The sequence below is a fragment of the Sander lucioperca genome, chromosome 6, assembly GCF_008315115.2.
Source record: "Sander lucioperca isolate FBNREF2018 chromosome 6, SLUC_FBN_1.2, whole genome shotgun sequence".
In the NCBI taxonomy this organism is placed as follows: Eukaryota; Metazoa; Chordata; class Actinopteri; order Perciformes; family Percidae; genus Sander; species Sander lucioperca.
The window spans coordinates 19,069,732-19,091,159 of NC_050178.1; the positions used below are offsets into that span (position 1 = coordinate 19,069,732).

Below are 21,428 nucleotides of genomic sequence, written 5' to 3' on the forward strand. Positions count from 1 at the left end.
CTTGTGAGCCCTCTGGTTACTCTAACGGCCGTCAAAACACTGGCACCCAGATGATACGTTTGAGAGTAATTGTAAATCATACAATGTCACAGAAAGAGTTATAATTCTGCTTTTTTTTCTGCCACATGGCATCATTTTTTCATTTATTACATGCCACATTGCAACACAGTAATACAGCAGAGACCTTATTTGTTGATATTGATTGATTTCAATATCAATCGATCCAGCTTAATGTTAGGCTACTACAATGTGCTGGTTGACAAGTAACGTTAGCTAATGCTAATGCTTGGTGGGTTCAAGCATTAGCGTTCAACACGCTCATAAAGTTATTTTAGTATGATTGTTTTGACCACGGTTAACAGCGCTGGGCTAACATACGAACAAGTTCATCAGTAACGTTAGCTGTATAGATAGACGACTTAGCATACTAGGTAGCACACCCCGGTCTGTTTGCTTCAATCCCGTGGCGTTAAGAGAGTTCAGTCGGGATGAGAGCTGACAACAGCCCCTGGGACATATAGTTACCGTTAGCCCCCAGCCAGCTAGCAGCAAGCCACTATCATTACAGCAATCCAAACCCAGCCAGCACTTAACTCCAGCGGCGGGTGCTTACGACGCTAACGGCAGTTTAATGAACCGTCAGGAAACAGGCCCTATCAGACCCGGAATGCCCACTAAACGTAACGTGAATAAACTTGAATGGGTAAACTTGTCCGTAAACAGATGCATTCTAATTGGCGATGGTGTTTTAACAATTAAAACTACAACTCCCATAATTCCACAACTTCACAACGTTATCAAAAGTCATTGATTACCATCCATTGTTTTGATTGAGAGACCCCTAGCGGCAGAAAATTACATATTGTAGGACAGAGCCAAGTTGCCTCAGCAGAACAGCCTCTAGAGGAAATTGTTTTGGTAGAACGTGTACGTTCAAAAGTTGTTTTAGTCGTGCAACAGAAAACTCAGATTGGACAGATAGTCTAGATCTGAGGAGCAGTCAACCATAGTCCTCATAAATTCTAACTCAAAGAAAGCGTAAGGTAACGGACATCCTGCCGAAAAGAGGGACGTTCGCGGGAATTTCCGGCGGTAACTGGGAAATCCCAGAAGTGGAAGGTCGTGGATATAGACTACTCCCAAAGTAAATCAGGTCAGATGAGCCCTAGTCAGGCTTTTTTACGGCCTTGTTGAACCTGGGCTAAAATGTGGACCTGTTTGGTCCTTCAGTTGAGTGGTTCTCAGTCCTGGATCTCTGAATCAATGTTTTGCTGGTTTCCTATGTCTATCAGTCATTACATTTCAATTAGTTGTATTCTTTTACACCTTGTATCCCAGGTGCAAGTCAGTAGTAGTTCACCCCGGTTAGGTCCTCTATGGCCCAGCAGGATCCAGGCTGATGTTTTTACAGAGCTTCTGATCTCTAGCGCTCGCATGTCCACCCCCACATTACAGTCTATTTAAAGTAGTCATCAAAAGTCTTTCAGAGGAATGGCTTGCAGTCCACCGCAGATGAACTAATGATTATTTTCACTGTCGATTTATTTTCTCAATTATTCGATTAGTTGTTTTGGTCTATCTATAAAATGCCAAAAAATTGTGAAAAATGTGGATGAGTGTTTCCCAAAGCCCAGGATGACAAAACTCAAAGATATTCAGTTTACTGTCACAGAGGAGTGAAGAAACTAGAACATATTCACATTTAAGAAGCTGCAATCAGAGACTTTTGTCAAGTAATCGATTATTATTTGTGGCTCTGCTAAACTTCTTTTGGAGAATTTGTTTAAAATAAAATCTTTTCTGTTCTGTCCAACATCTTCAAGTACTCAGCTTGAATCCTGGCACATGCCCTCTTTGACAGGAAGCGTGTGCTTCGCTAAAGTGTCCTTGAGCAAGACGCAAGTCAAATTAGTCTTAAATGGTTCATTGTTTCCCACACCTGCATCTTATCCTCGCGTCTCCGTCCCACCCAGGTCAGACATGAGGTAGAGATGCAAGAAAAAGATGCAAAGAGAGAGGGATCGAGGAAGGAAATTAAAAACCTCTTTTCTGTTTCTTTTGTAAAGTTCCAGAAAGCATATAAGAGCAGGAGTTGTTTCTAATTTTAGATATTGCAGAATATTAGAAACACCTCCAAATATAGCGCAGTCCACCACTAACTATGACCCCAATGTTAAAACATATAATTTAGGTAAGACCTTTATGACAAATGTCAAAAACATTCCAGGCATCATAGAAGTCCACTTTATGGCATTTTCAGTTGTATTGGGTTGCATTAGATTGTACAGATGTACCTAATAAAGTGGCCACGGCATGCATTTTGAGAAAAAATTGAGATGGAAACTCATTCTGTCTTGTTAAAAGGGCGATCCGACAACACAAACCCAAATGTGCAGAGTGCGTTGACACTTTATCACCACTGTAGACGTGTGCGACGTGTTTTGCACATAAAGGCCATTTTGCATGTGTAAATATGTTTGTTTATTTAAAGCTAAAATGAAATGCTACCCACTCTTCCTCCTTGAAGCATTTGACTCAAACGCAAAAATAAAGCTTTCACTTTATAGCAAAAATGGCTAGCATTTGACCTTAGCAGAGGGGCTCTCTTTGCCGTGGGATTTAGATTCTTTACTTTGCTGCTCATGTCCGTTCCTCTGGCTCCTGACCCTTTGGTTAACACCAAGATCACATCTACACTTTTCCTCTCTAAACCAGAGTGGAAAAGTAGACTTTTCTGTGTTTTTTGTGTGTTTTTGCTGTGTGAAGGCCCTGACGATTTCCATGGATGTATAATAAGAACTGGATACAGCGTTCACTCCGATTAGAGTTGCTCAGTGGTGCTTGAAGCCGTCATTGAGCCAAAAATTACCCGGATCATCAGCGCTGCTTTCTTACTGTGCGGCCCATAGAGCAGGCGCACTAGAGACCTCCACCGGCTACTTCCTGTTTAGCGCTTAGCTAACTTGAATGGGGATTAAATGATTTAATCTCGCAGCTCTTCTAGACTTTCCAGATGTTATCGAACAGAATAGATCATATTATGATAGTGAAACGAGTCATTTCACAGGGGTTGTGTCGTTGAAAGACTGTGTCCACTGATTCACAGACTTCCTTTTCCTAATGTAATGTCTATGGGGGGAAAAAAAAGTATTTTTGGGCCAGGAGGCATCACATGACGGGCCGGGAGTTGTAATTCTACTGTTTGGCCGCTATGTTCAATTTCCTTCAAAACTCGGTGCACTTCCTGGGGGCCTGGCGATTCCAAGTAAATCACAGATTGTAATCAGAAGTCATGTGGACTCAGTCACAAGTAGATTGTTTATGGGATGTTTTAAAACCCCTTCATCCAACAAAGCTTGACATTTCGTCTTTGTGTCTACAGGGAGTCAAAACGCACCTGAAAGAGAAGTACCTGTAGTTTTAGCTAGGCATGACAGCTTATCTGCCCTCTGCTGTTTCTTCTGTGGTGATCAAAGCTGAAGTGCGTTTTGATGAACATGGAGTATAATTTTAGTCCTGATCACCTCTGAACTGTGTGCATTAAGTAAAGACATAGTCAACTCACCCAGGTTGTAATCTAAATCAATGCTGAGAGCGGCTCTTATCTGCTGCATGACTTCTTGTGCATGCTGGCTTTCCCACATCACTGGTAATGGCCGCAGCAAGTGGGTTTGTGCCCAACAACACAACATGCAACATAAATTAAATCAAAAATAATAATACAAATCAATGCTAAGTCTTGCAATTAGACTAGACATGCATTGATGGATTAACTAATTGGTTTAAACAGAAAATGAATTGGATTAACTATTTTGATAATTGATTCATGGTTTAAGTCTTTTCTTATCTTTTTGTTACGGACTGTTGGTCGCACAAACATTTTGAAGCAATTTGAAGACGTCACCCCGACAAACATTTTGAAGCAATTTGAAGACGTCACCCCGACAGGCTCTGGGAAATCGTGATTTTTGTGATGTTTTCTGACATTTCGTGCCCCATATTGACTAATTGTGTGCAGATGAATCCGTAATGAAAATATTCGTGGGATGCCTGCTTTCATTTTTAAAAATCATGACAAATCAGATGTGATTTTCTTACCATTTTAAAAACGTGATTTCAATTTTAAATAGTTTTTAAATCTCATTCAAAATCTCAAGCATTCTGATTTCTGACAAACTGCGCTGCATTTTGGTCAAAAGAGGACAGAGTTGCATTTAACCTGAGTTTAACTCAGGGATATCGATGTCACCTGGCCAATCAAACCAAATTAAAGTAATGCCTGACCCACATTTATTTCAGATATGATCTATGTAATTGCATCCTCGGAAACAATGGCTTGTTATCAAGTCTTCTCATCAGATGGCTAGACGTGGACGTACACAGATGGACGAACAGACAGGTATTTAAACGGACAAGTGGAAGGACAGGTGAACGTTTGGGAATACAGGCTGACATCAGATACGTTACGAGTCGATCCATCTGTCAGACTGAATAGACAATCGGTAGCCAGTGGCAATGAAAGGGTTACCATGGTGACCGCATGTTTACGCCCGCCTCCCCGCTCCCCGCAGCTTTGGCACTGAGAGCCAGTTTCCATGGCTACGGCTCTGATACCCACCCCTCCCCCCCTTCCAAAGTGTGTGTGTGTGTGTGTGTGTGTGTGTGTGTGTGTGATTGAGATGATTCCTCATACCTGTGTGAGTAGCAGAGTCTATTTAGCACATCTGCATTGGCCTCACGACACAAGGCAGTACTCCTTCATACTGCATGAAACAGCAGTTAGAAAAACACACATGCACCTGCTCCGCGTCCCGCTACGCCGGCCTTACATCAATATGACATGCCCACATTTTTAAATTTTATTTTTGCAGACAGAAATACACACGCCACATGAGGATTTGCACACAAACATGCACAGACGTCACTCTGTCAGTCTGACCTGGAGAGCTAGTCCCTCCACAGTGAGTGCGCTCCCTGTTCTCTGGTTTCTAAATAAAGTCAAGAGCATCAGAAAAGGGCCATAGCCAGATTTAGACTCTTCATCACTCTCTCTGTGCTTCGCTGTCATAGGAACCATCAAATACATGTGTGTATGTAGGTGTGACGAAATTCCACATAATCACAGTAAAGTGCCGGCGCTGGCTCGTTTTCGCAAAAAACAATCACTTCCGTTGACAAGTGCAAAATGTGCTACAGTTTGTGGCGGTGACATTGGTACGAAAACATACGGACGGCGTAAAGTCTCACATTACATACAGATGGATGGGGCCCACGAACAGCAGTGTAAAGAGACAACAGACGGTAGACCATGCGGTACATAGAACTGTATGTATATTAAACGCTGTGACAGCTGGTGGTTGATACCTGTTTATGCATCTCCAGCCAGCCTGCCAGCCCTGATTGGTTTGCAGCGTTTTGTTTTTGTATATGAAGTTTTATGTGTATTTTATAATTGAAGCTGCAGCACATTTTGTACCATAGCGGATGGGAGGTTCATATCTCACGATAGCTAAGCTATTTGATTTGTTACTACTATGTCGAAGATTATCTGAAGATTCTTTGTCTTCAAAGACACCAGTGGTAATCTGTTATTCAGCCCTCATGTTTATTAGGTAATGTTAAAGGGATAGTTTGGATATTTTGAAGTGGGTTTGTATGAGGTACTTATCCATAGTCAGTGTATTACCTACTAGGGGTGGGGGGGAATCGATACAAAAAAGGTAACAAATTGCAATATATCACAGAATATCGCAATGTGTTTAAAATCGCAATAATATCGTATCGTGATAATATCGTATCGTGGGGCCTGTGGTGATTCTCACCCCTAAAATCTACAGTAGATGGCGGTCGGCAAGCCCCCAGTTTGGAGAAATAGGCAGGAGTTCCGACACAGAAGCTAAGCAGTGTCCAGCTGTGGTCGGGGGCAGCAGCTAAACGTATCTTAGGCAAAAAAAGGCCCGTCTAATAAAAATCTAATCAGTTTAAGTAATCATAAGTTATTTGCCGTCGTGTTGTGATGATTCGCTGTAGTGTTGTGGCGATTTTCTGTCGTGTTGTTTGATTTGCTGTCATGTTGTGTCAATTGCTGTCGTGTTGTGTGATTTGCTGTCGTGTTGTGTGATTTGTTGTCGTGTTGTGTGATTTGCTGTCGTGTTGTGGTAATTTGCTGTTGTGGTGATTTTCTGTCATGTTTGATTTGCTGTCATGTTGTGGCAATTTGCTGTCGTGTTGTGTGAATTAGTGTCGTGGTTTGTACTTCCATGCCACCGTATATTTGGGATATTTTCACTGCTTTACCTTGTCTTGAATCCCTTTAAAAAAAAAAAAAATAAATAACACAAACAAACCAACCAATCAGGGCAGCGGTAGACCAGTGTCCAGGGTAAAATTACAGTTTTTTTGTCAAATGAGTCTGGGGGCTTTGAAGAGAGCACAGATGGCTATAATGGCTTCACTTCCCCGTTGTAAAGCGCTGTACTGTGTACTGTAGATTTGTCATCCACTATAAAAAGGCTTGATGCTGCAGGCTGGTTTCTCCACAGGTCATATCACGTGTCACAGGATACTTTACTCATGTGAAAAGCATGAGGGCATTGAATCGTTGAATCAAACAGTCTTTTGTCAGTTACCTGTTTGCATGCAGAGAGTCACATGTTATCAGCGACTGTCTGTATTTATTAGAAACATTATTTTTATGTTTGACGCTTTTTCTCTCTCTGGAGAACATGCTTGAGTTCAATGCAAATATACAGCACTCTTTGTTTACAGAATAGACTGGGCTGTATTGTCATATTCCAGCTATCTTAATGGGGTTATTTCATAAGCCTTATTCGCACGGGATTAGTATTACCTGGTGACCTCCAGTCATTTGTAATAATTACGGAGTGATCTTAATCTCGTGCGAATCAGCCATGTAAAAATTCCCCCGCAAATGACCCACCGTATTTCGCCAAACAACGAGGTCCTATGGAAGTAAATCTGTTTCATTGGATTTTGAAATTAAAAAGCCATTGGATTTCTAGCACTGAATATTTATGCATTGTCATTATGTATCTGAATTTTTTGCCTCAAAATTCCCTGGAATTTTCACCTTTACTTTTCTAAGTTCATAAATTCAGAATCCAAAATTCAACATAAAAAATGCAATATACCAAATTCAGATGCAAAATACAATGTATTAAATTCAACTGATATATTTTCGATTTGCTCAAATTCAACAGGCCAAATTCTGCTGCAAAATGCAATGTTTGAAATTCAGCGTTAACATCCGGCAACCCAAGGAAAAGCAATCGATTCTAGAATCTAGATCGGGAGTGTGCCATAGTAGCTGCAGCTATTTCATCACTAAATTCACTTCTGAGACTTTTTTATGCGAGAAATCAACTGTGCAGGGTTCGAATATGGGCATTTCTTTTACAAAAATGTATGGCGAATTGCAGATTTGCTCCGATGTTGTCGGACTTGAGAAGCTCCAGTCTGACGTGACAGCCAGCTGGTGGCGGCCGCGATCGATCGCTCGCTCGCCGGCCGACCAGTGATGCTCACAGACCCCGCTGTCAGCTGGAAATCTGTTAATAGGCTCATGGACAAGTTTATTTCTTCAATCATTTGTTTAAATAACAAAACACAATTATCCATTATAAGATAAACAGCAAAAAAGTCTCAAAAGTGAATTTAGTGATGAAATGGCAGACAAAATAGTCCCGGCTTTGTCCGAGGGCTGACGGTGATGCTGTGTGGGCCTCGCAACAGCCGTCCTCGGCGCCCCTCCGGGTACCCAACTCTGGGGTACATATGCCAGTAAATTCAAGTAAAAGCAGACTATGCGTATCCCGTGCGAATGCCCCACACGAAACTCAGATGTGGGAGGGCAATTTCTAAATCACACAAAGTCCCCAGATGATACTAATCCCGTGCCAATAGGGCTATAGTCAGTATATGATGCCTACAACTGCTTTGCCTTTTTCTGACTCTAAAGCCCTATTCGCACGGGACTAGTATTGCCTCAATTGCAACTTGTGTTACAGTGGAATGTGGATAAATCAGAAAGCTATGCAGTTTTATGTTCAGTGCCTTAGCTTGCTAACATATAGCTAACATTAGCTTACTAACAGCTAACTTATCCTCTCTGGTAGATATTTAGACAAAGGATGCTAAAATAATCATGTGACATGCTCAAATCTGACGTTTTTTGCTAGCTACATGCACTTCGTCAGCATTTAGCCCTTAGTTGCATATTGTGGCGGCTATAGTGATGCGCGTCTCTATATTGATCCACAAGTAAAGAGTGTGAGTTTGTATTGAGTATGATACATCAACTAAGATATTGGTATGTGCAGCTGCAAGATGGCGTGAGAAATTCTTCAGATATAGTGTCTTGCATCATGAACCTCATGTAACACTTACAACACTCATTTCCCACCGCTGTGTGAGTTCCTCTTCTGTCTTTCCATTTATAAATCCTATCCACACAACTGCAGCTAACACTTACAGGTCGGTAGTCCTGCAGAGCACTGTGCAGATGCAACCCATAATCTGCAAACGAACGAACAAAAACATAACCCAACAAGTATGAGCAAGTGATCACTGTAAGCCTGACATTACTAACACAAACATTAACATGGCCTTTTTTAATGTAGAGTGGATTTAGTGGGGCTTGTGTTCAGTAGTTTGCACCAGAAGACTCCAAGTGTCCATCACCATCAGCAGCTTCGCTTGATGTAAATCAGTCCCACTCTACTGTCGGATTCACTGACACACACAGCTTATTGACTCCCCTGTCCTCGATACCACCTTCAGAAAGGCACATTCCCTCAGTTCTTCCTGAAATGCTGTGCTCGTCCAGCATTGATTGGTTTCAAATATTGATAGTTTGGCTCATGGTTTGATTGTTACTCTATCAGTACTTGTTTTTGTTGTTTTCACAACGGTGGCAGTTTCTTTTCTTCCCATGGTAGATGCCGTGGTCCTGGAGTTAATTTAAATTTAGGTTTCATGATGTGATGTCAAAAATGCAGATAGTATTTTTTTATTACGAGAAACAGAGCCAAGGGTTTTTTTATCAGGCCCTCAGGAAGTGCGCCGGGGTTTGAAGCCAATTTGACGTAGCGGCCAAACAGTGGAATTACAAATCCTGTGTCCGTCACGTGATGCCCTCTGGCCCATAAAGACTTTTTTCCCCATACACTTACATGGCGAAAGAGACGTCTGTAAATCAGTGGATACTTGTCACAACCCCCCGAGAAATGACCTGTTTCACTATCCGAATGTAATCCATTCGGTCCTATTACATTTAGAAAGTCTAGAAGAGCTAGCCTGACAAGCCTGGGAACTCACCATTGGCAGGGCTCAATCCGAGGGGCGGGATAAACCGTTGTCTTTCAAATTCCCTCTACACGCAATAGGATAGCGCTACAACCAACCAGAGCAACGATGGTTGATAGATTCATCTTCCCTTTTTTAAGAATGACTTCAGTGCCGTTCTTTGTTCTTTTCTCAAAGAAAAGCTTAACTCCAAGTCTTCCAGAGTCGCGGCCAAAGCCGATTCGAAAGGCTGCTGTTCGCCGGCAGCAGCAGCAGCCATCTTCTTTGTTTTCAAGTAGCATGGAATTCACGCCGAACCATCGTCTCTGCCGTCATTATGTTAAGCCCGCCCACCGACTCTATACACGATGTGATTGGCCTGACTAGAGTTTGGTTTTTCCAGCTCGCAAGCCAACAGAGAGTTGCTAGACTGACCCTGGCTGCAAATTACATTTGCTGCCGCTAGGGTGCGTCTAGATTTCTAGGCTAAAGAAGAGCTGCACGAGTAAATCATTTTTATCCCTATTCAAGTTACCGGAGGGCTAAACCGGAAGTAGCCGGCAGAGATCTCTAGTGCTCTCTGGGCCCCATAATGAGGAAGCAGCGCCCATCATCCGGCTTATTTTATTCAAGGAAGGTGAAGTTTTTTGGCCTCATGTGCCACTGGGCAACTCTCATAGGAATAAACGGGACTCCGCCTCAAACGCTGTATCCAGGTTTTGTTAAACATCCATGGTTTTTATACTTTCTCCAGCAGAGGTGACAAATTACTGCCCTGTTCGTACTGTACTTGCTTGGTAATGGAGTTGAAAACAAGGCTGATTTTGCTTGGGAACCCTGGGGTGTTTTAGATTAGTTGGGAGGTTGTTCCGACATTATGATTGCCTTTCCAGTTTTTGTCTGGGCAAACAGTCAACAAACAAACTGATGTGTTGTACACACCACACCACAAGTGGTTCCACACCACTTCCTGCGTGATGTCTAATAGCTGACCCTGTGCTCTGACCTTCCTGTGGTGCAGCGAAGCTGAGACAATTTCCCTGCAGGGATCAATCAGGTAGCACATTACTATTCATTATCAAACCAGGGTTCATTATACACACACCCTCATTCATATGTGTAGAGGAAAGTGTGCACAGAATGGTCTCACCTTGGAGTTTGATTCCATAATGCAGTTTAATAGAGTCATTATGGTCAGTGCAGCAGTCTTTAGTGAATTCAGCCTAACTAATTCAACAGTCAACAAAGAGATGAAATAATTACAAAAAGTCATTAATTAGTGATTACAAAAACCACTGGGGAGAAAAACTGACTTTCTGACATAAATAATTGAAGACATTAATGACATATAGTAACAATGGCTACGTTCAGACTGCAGGCAAACGTGGCCCAAATCTGCATTTTTTTGGGGTCAAGTGACCAGGTCAGACTTCTTCAGAAGTAGTGTGAACACTCAAATCTAGCCCAGATCTGATTTTTTTCATATCAGATTCAGGCCACTTCCATATGTGGTCCTGAATCAGACCCAGATCAGATTTTTTGCGGCCGCAGTGTGAACAACCAAGGTGGATATGATGCTACTTTTACCTCAATAACCCTCGCTGCGCCCTCTCTCCCCGCGGGTAGGGGCGGGGCCCCCTGCTCCCGGTGCAGCTGTCAACCTGGGCGGACTGTCCTCAATGCGCCCCAACCGCGTCACGTCGCCAGGGCGGGGATCGGCTCACGTAAAAAAGGCGATGTCGGCAACCCACCTGAGCCGTCTTGAAATACGGACCGAGGAGTTTAACGCGCGCGAGAGTCAGAGGGTCGCCCCGTGGTGCAATGAAAGTGAGGGCCGGCGCGTACCGGCTGAGGTGGGATCCCGGACCCTCAGGGTCGGGCACACCACCAGCCCGTCTCGCCCGCACTGTCGGGGAGGTGGAGCGTGTGCGAGGGCGAAGCCAGAGGAAACTCTGGTGGAGGCCCGTAGCGGTCCTGACGTGCTAATCGGTTGTCCGGTCACACAGACCTCTATAGTGAATTTGCAGCCATAACCCCACAAAAGGCCAAAATAGCCAATTGGCTCACTTTCTCTTCGTTCTTCTCCTCCTCAGCACCTGCTCATTAATGTTATGGCTGCCATTACACAAACATTTTGAAATAAAAGTGACAATGCTTACTTCCTCCCTAACTTTAGGTCAACAGCGTGCTGCGTCTGATGTCATTGTTATTGTTCTTTTGCGCATGCGGGTCATTTCAAAACCGCAAACAGTTCACTCTGGAATCTGATATAGGCCACATTTTAAAAGGTAATGTGAACAGCCTAACAAAAACACCTTATAAACAGCTAACCATGGCAGCTAACGTTAATGTTACGTCCCTGCTGTAGCGTCAGCTACTTTAGCGATGTTTAACGTTAGCTACATAACAAGGATTCTGATGCATCGTAACATGTTGAGCCAAGTACCAGTCTGCAGTGTTCCACAGCTGGGCCAAGCGAAGCTTTTAAACAATAAAACTAAATGTTTTTATATTTTGATTCATTCATCCAATTTAGTTTAAACCGTTAACCGATGATAATAATTTTGACGCATTAATTATTAATTAATTAATCAGCTAAACAGTTAAAACAAAAATAAAAAAACGAATTTAATTGTTTTCTTTGCATTGTGAATGAAAAATAGGCTACACAGTCTATTTCTTAACTGATAGCTAAACTACGGCCTTTGCTACTGGACGTGACCAGCAGAGAGCCACCTTTGCCAGTGCAAAGTAAGCACTAGCAAGTTGCATTTTAGGCTCTTTTGTTCTGACAGGTTGATGGCTCTCCGCTCACGTCCAGTAGCAAAGGCCGTATCTACCATTGTCTTTTCCCCCAAAAAACTGTCAGTTTATACATTTGTTTCATATATTGCTATAGACCAGAGATCTTCAACAGGGGGTCCGGGACCCCTAGGGGGTCCTCAGAGTTACTGCAGGGGGGGGGGGGCACCACCAAATTGTTGTTTATTTCTTTTAAATTCAAATCAACATACAGTATTATTAGCAAATAATAATCAGCCTATTTGTGATTTTTCTTTTATGATGATAGGCTTACTGGCCTATAGGTAAGGTAGTCACTAAGTTAGCCATCCACAGATACAGTTCATTCTAAGGATTCACTGTGCCACATGTATGTTTAACATTAAGAGATGATTTATAAAATCATGCCAACAATTATTATTTCAATAGTTTAGTATTCTATGCAAAAAAAGGTATGTATAAAGGCTTAAGGCCGCCCTACATGTTATTGTAGGCCCAGTTTAATATGCAACTTAGTTTTATACAATATGTAGTAGGGGTCCCTGCTCCGTCTCTCTTTCAGTTAAGGGGTCCTTGGCTTAAAAAATGTTGAAGACCCCTGGTGTAGACTTCTGACTCCAATTGTTAGTGAAGTATCACAAACATCGAGTAGAGTCAGGACTCAACAGGGGGCGTTGGATCTGACTAAGTGGCTGTGACAGTGCGGGAGTTGCGCATTTTAGCAATGTACTACTGCAATCTATTCCCCATGTAGGCCGCGGTACATCAGTGGATGCAATGGTTCAAAAGCTATGCAACAGAATTCATAACAAGCTTTATTTAACCTTGGTGGAATCATATTTTTGGTATTTGTGACAAAAAGCCACCAATGGATATTGAAGCTTTGCTGCATTTTGGATTTAAATGGATCGTACTATTTGCCCACATGCTACACTGACCCTGAGGTCCACCTACTGGTCATAAATATTCATGGTTGCAAGTGTTTATGCATACACAGGAGCCGTATTATAATATCTAGCACTTAAGCTCTGCTTCCCACCTAAATGTCTCTGGGCTGACAACCTGGTTTAAAAATCCGAGGTGGCTAAGAAGAAACTGGCGTTCCCTGTCCTCCATTAGTGTTACCGACGTGGCCATGGTGGAAATCCCTCATCGGACATCATAGGTTTGTGGAAGACTAAGGTGCACGTATTTGGCAGGGGGTCAAGGGGTCCTCCCTCAGGAAAATGTTAGGTTTTTTTCGTAAAAATAAAAATGCCATTTCACGTCATTTTGGACCACTAAAAACGTTGGAAAAGCTAGAGCAGATAATTAATAAATAACACTCAAAAAGCGCAAAGTCAAAACTTGCTAAAAACGTCCACCGGGGACCAACTGCAATCATTAGATCTGAGGAAAGTAATTTAGTTAGTTTTGATGCTCACATTGATTTTTACATTTTTTCGGCTTAGGTGCTGCCCCAAACAGCTTGGGTGCTGCGCCTACGCCTTATAATGGCAGGGAAAACCCTGAGTACTACTGCAGGACTTTCCGCAATGGTGAAGCAGCAGTAGAGCAAGTGTTTGAGCATTTGAGAGTGGAAGAGCGCTGTGCCGCTGATGATGAGTTCAGGGGAATGGAGGTTTGGATTCTGTGGTTTCAGGAGGAGGAGGATGGTGGAAACAGTGATGTCACCGACCGCCCACAACCTCGGCCCTACCATGGGGCCTTTGTGGATCAGAGAGGAAAACTACACGCTTAAATGGAGTTTGTTCATCCTTTAAATGATGAGCTGCAAAGATGAATCGATCAGTTGTCAGCTATTAAATTAATCGCCAACTATTTTGATAATCGATCGGTTTAAGTCCTTTTTTTTTAATGAAAAAATGTTCTCTGATTGCAGCTTGTTAAATGTGAATATGTTCTAGTTTCTTCACTCCTCTGTGACAGTAAACTGCATATCTTTGAGTGACAAAACAAGACATTTGAGGACGTCATCTTGGGCTTTGGGAAAGACTGGTTGACTTTTTTCTCCATTTTCTGACATTTTATAGACCAATCGATAAATCGAGAAAATAATCGACAATGAAAATAATCAATAAAAGTTGCAGCCCTGATCCAAAGTATATTTATCTCAATTATACAAGCAGCATCGCCAGGACTTTGGATGTCATCGTGTGGTGATCCTTTTGGTCTTTTTAAGATTTTATATCGAAGCAAGCAGAAGCATCTTAGAGCTACTGGTGTTCCTGCATGAACGAAAATAGGAAGAAATGTAGGAAGAGGCCTACGACTACAGTATGAAGTTGCGAGTGCACTTTTTCATTTTTCATGTGTGCTCATGTGAAGAGTAATGCTCAGCCGTAGTGTGATATAACATGGTGCAGACCTACTGTGATTAATGCTGATGTGTAAAGACTGGCCTCAGAACGGTATGACACAGTTGACATTCATGGTGTTCATTGCTGTCTAAAGCAGGGCTCTTCAACCTTTTTTAGGCCAAGGACCCCTCAGCTGAAAGAGAGACGGAGCAGGGACTCTTTACTACATACAGTATATTGTAAAAGATAAGAGTTGCATATTAAACTGGGCCTATAATAAAGTGTAGGGTGGCCTAAAGCCTTTACGCATACCTTTTCATGGCGTGTATAATACTAAGGTATTAAAATCATATTTATTGACATTCATATATTTATACATCCTGTTTTAATGTTAAACATACACGTAGCAGTGAATCCTTAAGTGTAACTGTATCTGTGGATGGCTTACCTTAACTACAGGCCAGTAGCCTGTCATCAATGTCCTGTGTACATTTAAAAACAAATCACACAATAGGCTGATTTATCTTAGCTAGTAATATGTTGGACTCGTGTTTATGTATATTTTATTTTATTTTTTTTTCTAAATGATAACTTTGCCCCTGCATTAACTCTAAGGAAGATCTGCGGTCTAAAGGCTTCAAAAACAACATTTAGTATTCTAAGCCCTGAGCTTTTTCTGGGAAAATGTCTTGTATACAGGAAGTGATACGTTTCATGTTTCAGTTTGTTTTTGGGAATAGATAAAAGAACCAGAGCATACTGAGCAGGGACAGTAATCTCTATTCTTACCTCCCTCGAGGGCTTTACTGTGCAGCTGCTGGAGGCCTCTCCTTTACTGGATTGTCGTGTAAACCACTTTGAGCCCAGTCACAGGGTAGCAGCACGGATGTAAAACGCCAGTCCTTCTACTGTCTCACCCTGGCAGCGCCGTGAGGGGAGGAGGTGTCGAAATCATCAGCCACAACCAGCACACACTTACGGGCCAGCTACATTGCACGCGTACCGTGTGCGGAGCGGATGCTCCAGCACTACGCTCCCACTAAAATGAATGACACTGGCTACGCCAGGCATGAGAGCGGATCCGCTCTACAACCGTAAAAATAGGACCGTCTTCTATTTATATTTTTTTACGCGAGATCTTTTACACAGAAATGGATCATGAAGTGTCTAGATTTCTTTAAAAATAAACTACGGATGTACAGGAAACGACTTAATGACTGCGAATGAGCGTATTGGCAGTTTTGGTTTTGAGAGTTTCTGTTTTTAACAGCTGTAACACCCTGGGGTTGATGGAAGAATATTGTGCGTACTAAATCTTTAGTCACAGCGTGATTCACACACCAAATGGCACATGCCCAGGGTGATGGGCAAGCATGGTTTCTGCAGTGCTTGAAGTGGGGAAAAAAAAGGTGCCGGTACTCAACCGTCTTGCATTGGCAAATCATTATGACATTTGAGATTTCTACAGTGAAAAAGAAAACTTGGCGATATTGCTGGAACAACAACAATTTACATAAATGTATGTATTTATTTAAACAAGTCGTGTGTGTGTGTCTGGGGTCTATGATTCATTAAATCATCAATTCTCGGGCGCCTGGGTAGCTCACCTGGCAGAGCTCCTGCCCATATATAGAGGTTTACTCCTCGACGCAGCGTTCGACTCCGACCTGCGGCCCTTTGCTGCATGTCATTCCCCCTCTCTCTCCCCTTTCATGTCTTCAGCTGTCCTATAAAAATAAAGGCTTAAAAATGCCCAATAAAAATAATCTTTTACCCCTTTCCCTCTCGTCTTTATCCTTCTCTCCCAATTTCTATCCATTCTCTCACTAACTTTTAGAGGGAAGAAACAAACGGTTAACGCTGGCAGTCATGTTTAACAAGTCTTCTTTTACTTTTCTTTGAATCATCCTCATCTTTTTTTGTTGGTTGCTTGTTTCAGCCGGCCTCTTCAACCCCAGTAATGTGCTGCCACATTTTTTAGCTTAAATCCAAGGAAATGGCCGACTTGGTTGAAATGTGAAAGAACAACATTGGCAAAAAAAAACAACTAGAGACACAACTAATGAAACACTCAATTCTCATTGGCTACCCGCCAGTGTGGCAGGTAGACAGACAGTTTCACCCGCATTTGCTGCGTGGCTGGGTGTTAATTTCAGGCCTTGCTTGCTGCTGCTGAAAACTAGGTTGAGGAGAGAGATGAGAGAGAATTAAAACAGAAAAAACCAAACCAATGAACTGAAAGATGCTATAAGCTGAAGGGAACCGCAGAGTTGGGTTCTAATTTTCTGTGTGTTTGTCACTTTGAGCGACCCTTATATATCCATATAACACATGGACATTGAATCCATTGTTGAATACAAATAATAATCATAATAATAGTACCGTTAATTCTCAAATAAAATCTAGTATTGAAATAATGGACACAGTACAAACAAATAAAAGTCTGTAGTTAATCAAAGTCCTGGTAAAAAAAATACACTGAGAGGGGTGGGAATTGCTTGTATATCATACATTTGTATATCATTAGTACAACAACAGTCTCGTTCTACTGTACTCGGCACTCTGTTGCTTTTGAGTTTCTCTCTTTAACAGAAATGCTGTTTTCATTTGCTAATGAATTATATTCACTTCTGCTTTGCCTTTTTTCTTTTTGATCCGTGTTAAACCACTCTCAGCGAAACTCAACTCTTTCTGCAGATGTTTCGGCGTCCAGGAAAGAGAGGGGGGGTTTTCCCTTTTTAGCTGCTGGAAAGCTTTTATTGTGAAACTTCTGTGCAGGAAGTGTTGATTGACAGTAGCTTAACGTCTATCGGAAAAGAAATGGGAAAGTAGAGCTAGCGAGAATTAATTAGTGAATGACGGCAGTATGATAATGGTAAATTTAAAGAGCCCCTATTATGCTTTTTTGGATTTTAGTGTGTTATATAGTTTCTTGTGTATGTAATAGATGTATAAACTAGAGATGGCCCGATACCATTTTTTGCTTCCCGATACCGATTCTGATACCTGAACTACCGATCCGATACCAGTGTGTCATATATTTTATTATGTTTTAACTAGGGCTGTCAAACGATTCATTTTTTTTAAATCGCGATTAATCGCTGAAGTTCTATAGTTAATCGCGATTAATCGCATATTTTATCACATGATTAAAATTCTATTATTTTGCATTTCAGAACAGTTTTTAAGTACATATTAACAATCAAAAGCATTTTTTACCAGTGTATCTTGATTGGGAATCAAATGAATGCAAAGAAAGTTACTTTATGAACTTGATTTTAAGATTTGTAATTATTTATACTGTAAACAAAAGAAAAATGTGTGAATCTGTCATTATTGCACAATTCCTCCAAGTATCTAACTAAAAAACTAAAAATCCCTATTCTTACTAGAGTCAATATAGTGTTTAGTAACTCCTAAATAATGTTGATTACTCACTGACGTCCAGTGATCACCGGTTAATGAGACAGCGTTTGCAGCACCTTGCAGCTGTTCCAGTGTGGCTGCTTTCTCCGTGTCGTACAGGCTGTGTGTCTGTGAAAACTACTGTCTCTCTTGACGGAAACAAGACGGGTCAACCCTAGTACGTCTTTAAGACCCGAGTCCTCTACGATGCTGACAGGTCTGCAGTTAGTTGCCACCCGTTCCGCAAGAGCTGTAGTCATTTTTTGGGATTTGGTTTCATCCGCAGGTCGGCAAGTAGCATGCTAGCGTTAGCATCACGTTAACTCTACTACTATGCTTAGCTCCGTAGGTGGTAGCTCAAGCTTGACGTGCTTCGGTGATATTTTAATTTGGCTTTACACAATGTGCATATGGCTTTCGACTTGTCTACTGACAAGTCTGGGAGTTTTGGAAAATAAAAAGCTCCATTCAGAGTTATTGTTGCTGTCTTTCTCCATCATGCCTGCAGCCTGTAGTAGGAGGATGTGATACGAGGAAGTGGCAGCTTGATGATAAGTAACGGTGCTGCAAAGGGTCAAAATAGTAGCCTGTTAGGCACGACGGCTACTCTGTCATAATAAAAGCAGGAGACTGTGTACAAGCTGATATATGGATCTGATTACAGTTTATTAAATCAGAATTGGATCTAACAGTATGTGAGTCTTTCTGTAACTTCCCGTTCAGCCTGAAGGCTGCTGGAAACGGCTGGAAACCGTCCGACTTGACCGCAGCTTTTTGTCTCCGCCCACTGCTGTTGCCGCCTGCTTTCGTCCACTTTACAGGCGAAGCACAGTTCATCTTGAACGAGCCTATTGTTACAGGTCGAGGCACTGCAGCAATGGGCAGTATGAGAAACGTATCTTTTTGAGCATCGAAGCGCGTGAACCTATTCTAGTAGACCCCAAGAGTACAAATATGACGCTGAAAAGGAGCATAATAGGGGCTCTTTAATTTACAACGCATTTCTGTTTTTCAGATGTTCACTGGTGTCCTGAAGCATACGCCACCTCCAGCCTCCGCCGCTGCAGCCTCCTCCTCCTCCTCCTCGGACCAAAAGAGTCACGCACAAACCACAGTTCCCACAATCCCGCGGGGACACCTGGTCCTGGGCCCCAAAGACAAGCTCCGCCTCCTCACCCCCGTGGGCAGCACGGCGGCGCCCAATCACTGCGCTGGGGCGGCTGGGGCCCCCGCCGCTAGGCACTCCGGAGGAGCCACGAGACCTCCTTCCTCTCTGAGCGAGGAGGACGATGGAGGAGGAGGAGGAGGAGGAGGAGGAGGAGGAGGCAGGGTTAAGAAGAAACGGAAGAAAAAGGACAAGAGAGAACGGGAGAAAGGAGGAGTGGAGGCAGAGGAAAGGGAAAGCAGCAAACCAAAGAAACGAAAGGAGGAGAAGGTGGCGACGGTGGTCACACTGAGGAAGGAGCCCAGGGAGCGAAAGAAGGGTAGGACCAAGGGGACAGAGCTGAAGAATGTGGCGGTGGGGAAAGTACCAGGGGCCACAGTGGGCCCCGGACCAGCTCAGCTGCCTGTTAAGGTGCCCGGCAAAAGAGGAAGGAAACCCAAGATCAAAGTCCTACCTCCTGTTCCCCCCAATCAAGGTACGCAGTGAGAGCACACTCAGTGTGGAGTGGAATAGGGCTGCACCATTAATCGCAGTTTTACTGAAATCGCAATATGGACTAGTGCAATATCTAAATCGAAAACTTTGTGTGGTGTGTGTGGAGTCAACAACCAAAGAAACTAGTCAACAGCAGGCTCACAAGAAGCATTGAAGCCACTAATTGGAAGGCACAGATAATAACTACTCTATTCCTAAATGTCCCTAAATCATGATCAGACATGTTGGTACAAATTATTATTATTATTATTATTATTATTATTATAATGTGATTGTTGGATTTAATTAAGGCAGTATGGATAAGAGTGTGTGTGTGTGTGTGTGTGTGTGTGTGTGTGTGTGTGTGTGTGTGTGTGTGTGTGTGTGTGTGTGTGTGTGTTTTGCTGCATTAGCATTCTTTTAAAGCTGAATTAATGATTTTTTTTTTTTTTTGTGAGAATCAAAAATTGCAGCAAGGCATGCTTGAAGACACCACTCCTCATCTTGAGCCGAGATTATGCTCAATGTCTTTAAAACATGTAACGTTATTGAATATATGAATTATGGATGCAATGCATCATCCAAAAGCTTTAATGAAGTGCTGATAAGTATGCCAAGGTGAAAATACATGGTCAAAGTTTTCTTTCATACGCGATAGAGAGGGAAGGATCAGGTTTGCATAGTAAGCAACATTTTTTTCTTTTTTTCCCCCCGAAGAAAGTCTCATGAAATGCTTCTCAACAGAACCGCTTTTTATCTGCGTGCCTACATACACTTCTCTAATACGTTCCAGTTAGGCCAGTAGACATCTCAGAAACAATGAAAGTCTTTTCCAACACGCTGGTGCTTCCTCCGTTATGAGACGAACAAAGATGTATATTAAAGTAGAATCCCTCCAGAGAATGTCAGTTGGATTTTACATGGAATTTTAACGTTTTCTCCCCGATGTCACGATCTTTGTCACTGCTAACTCCAACGTTGGCCTATGTGGAGCTCCAGAGTGTTCAATATTGGATGAATTATTATGAAATACATTATCACATGAATATATTGTGGAAAACAATTAGTGAGAATATTTAAGAAATGATTGAAACTCAACTAGGGCTGAAACGATTCCTCGAGTAACTCGAATAATTCGATTACTAAAAATCCTCGATGCAAAATGAATTGCCTCGAAGCTTCGCTGAATTAATGTTACCAACGTTGTATTGCTCACGGTGTTTCCGCACGGAGGATTATTACTGTTGCACACCGGGCTGACGCTGCTTGCGACACATGCCATGAAGACTGATTACAAAATAAAGAAAGAGAGCGTAAATAGTGAGGGGCTAAGAGAAGAGACAGGCTGGAGAAAACGACAGAAAGTGTCCAGAGTTTGGAATCGGTTCAAACGTAATTAAAACGAAAACTCTGTACAGTGTGTCTACTGCAAAATCGAACGAGCTTACCACAATAATAGCAGGACGTCAACGCTTCAGCATCTCAACAGAAAACGTTGAGTCTAACTTAATCATCCATTCCACGAAGTGGACCCGACAAAAGTTAATAAGAGAGTTGTATGGAGGATGAAACTACACCAAACACAACTACCAAAATCAAAGACAAGAAAATACTTAGAGCCTTTATATACTAGACGCAGCCCAGCTGGCGCGTGCAGATGTGACGTCATGGGATCGCCGTGACTATTTATACCCGCGCTGGTGCTCGCGACACTAGTTGCAGTCTTCTCCTGAACAGCGGTGGCGCTAATGAGGAAAGGCTACAGACATTGCTCTTTCTACGGACTAGAAGAAGAAGAAAAAGATAAACAACGGCAGAACTGGCAGCAGCATTGACGTCAATGCTTCGATTTGATTCGATGACCTACTTGGTCGAATCAAGCCTTTCGTTCGCCATAAAAGAACTCATCTTAACCTATTAAGTTTACAAGAGAGACTTGCAGTCACTCTGAGAGTCCTGGCATCCGGTTGTCGGCGAACCCGTTCAGGCCTCCCGTTTCC

At 42.4% G+C, this 21,428-nt stretch overlaps 1 protein-coding gene across 5 annotated transcripts in view; it reads left to right on the forward strand.

Moving 5' to 3' along the window:
- The window catches only part of chd6 (chromodomain helicase DNA binding protein 6), a 162,258-nt gene that overhangs the window by 47,231 nt on the left and 93,599 nt on the right, over positions 1-21,428 (forward strand). For all 5 annotated transcript variants that reach the window (XM_031277203.2, XM_031277200.2, XM_031277204.2 and 2 more), the window contains one exon: positions 18,805-19,429. In XM_031277203.2, coding sequence (XP_031133063.1) covers positions 18,805-19,429 — 625 coding nt within the window. The remainder of the gene's footprint in view (positions 1-18,804; positions 19,430-21,428) is intronic.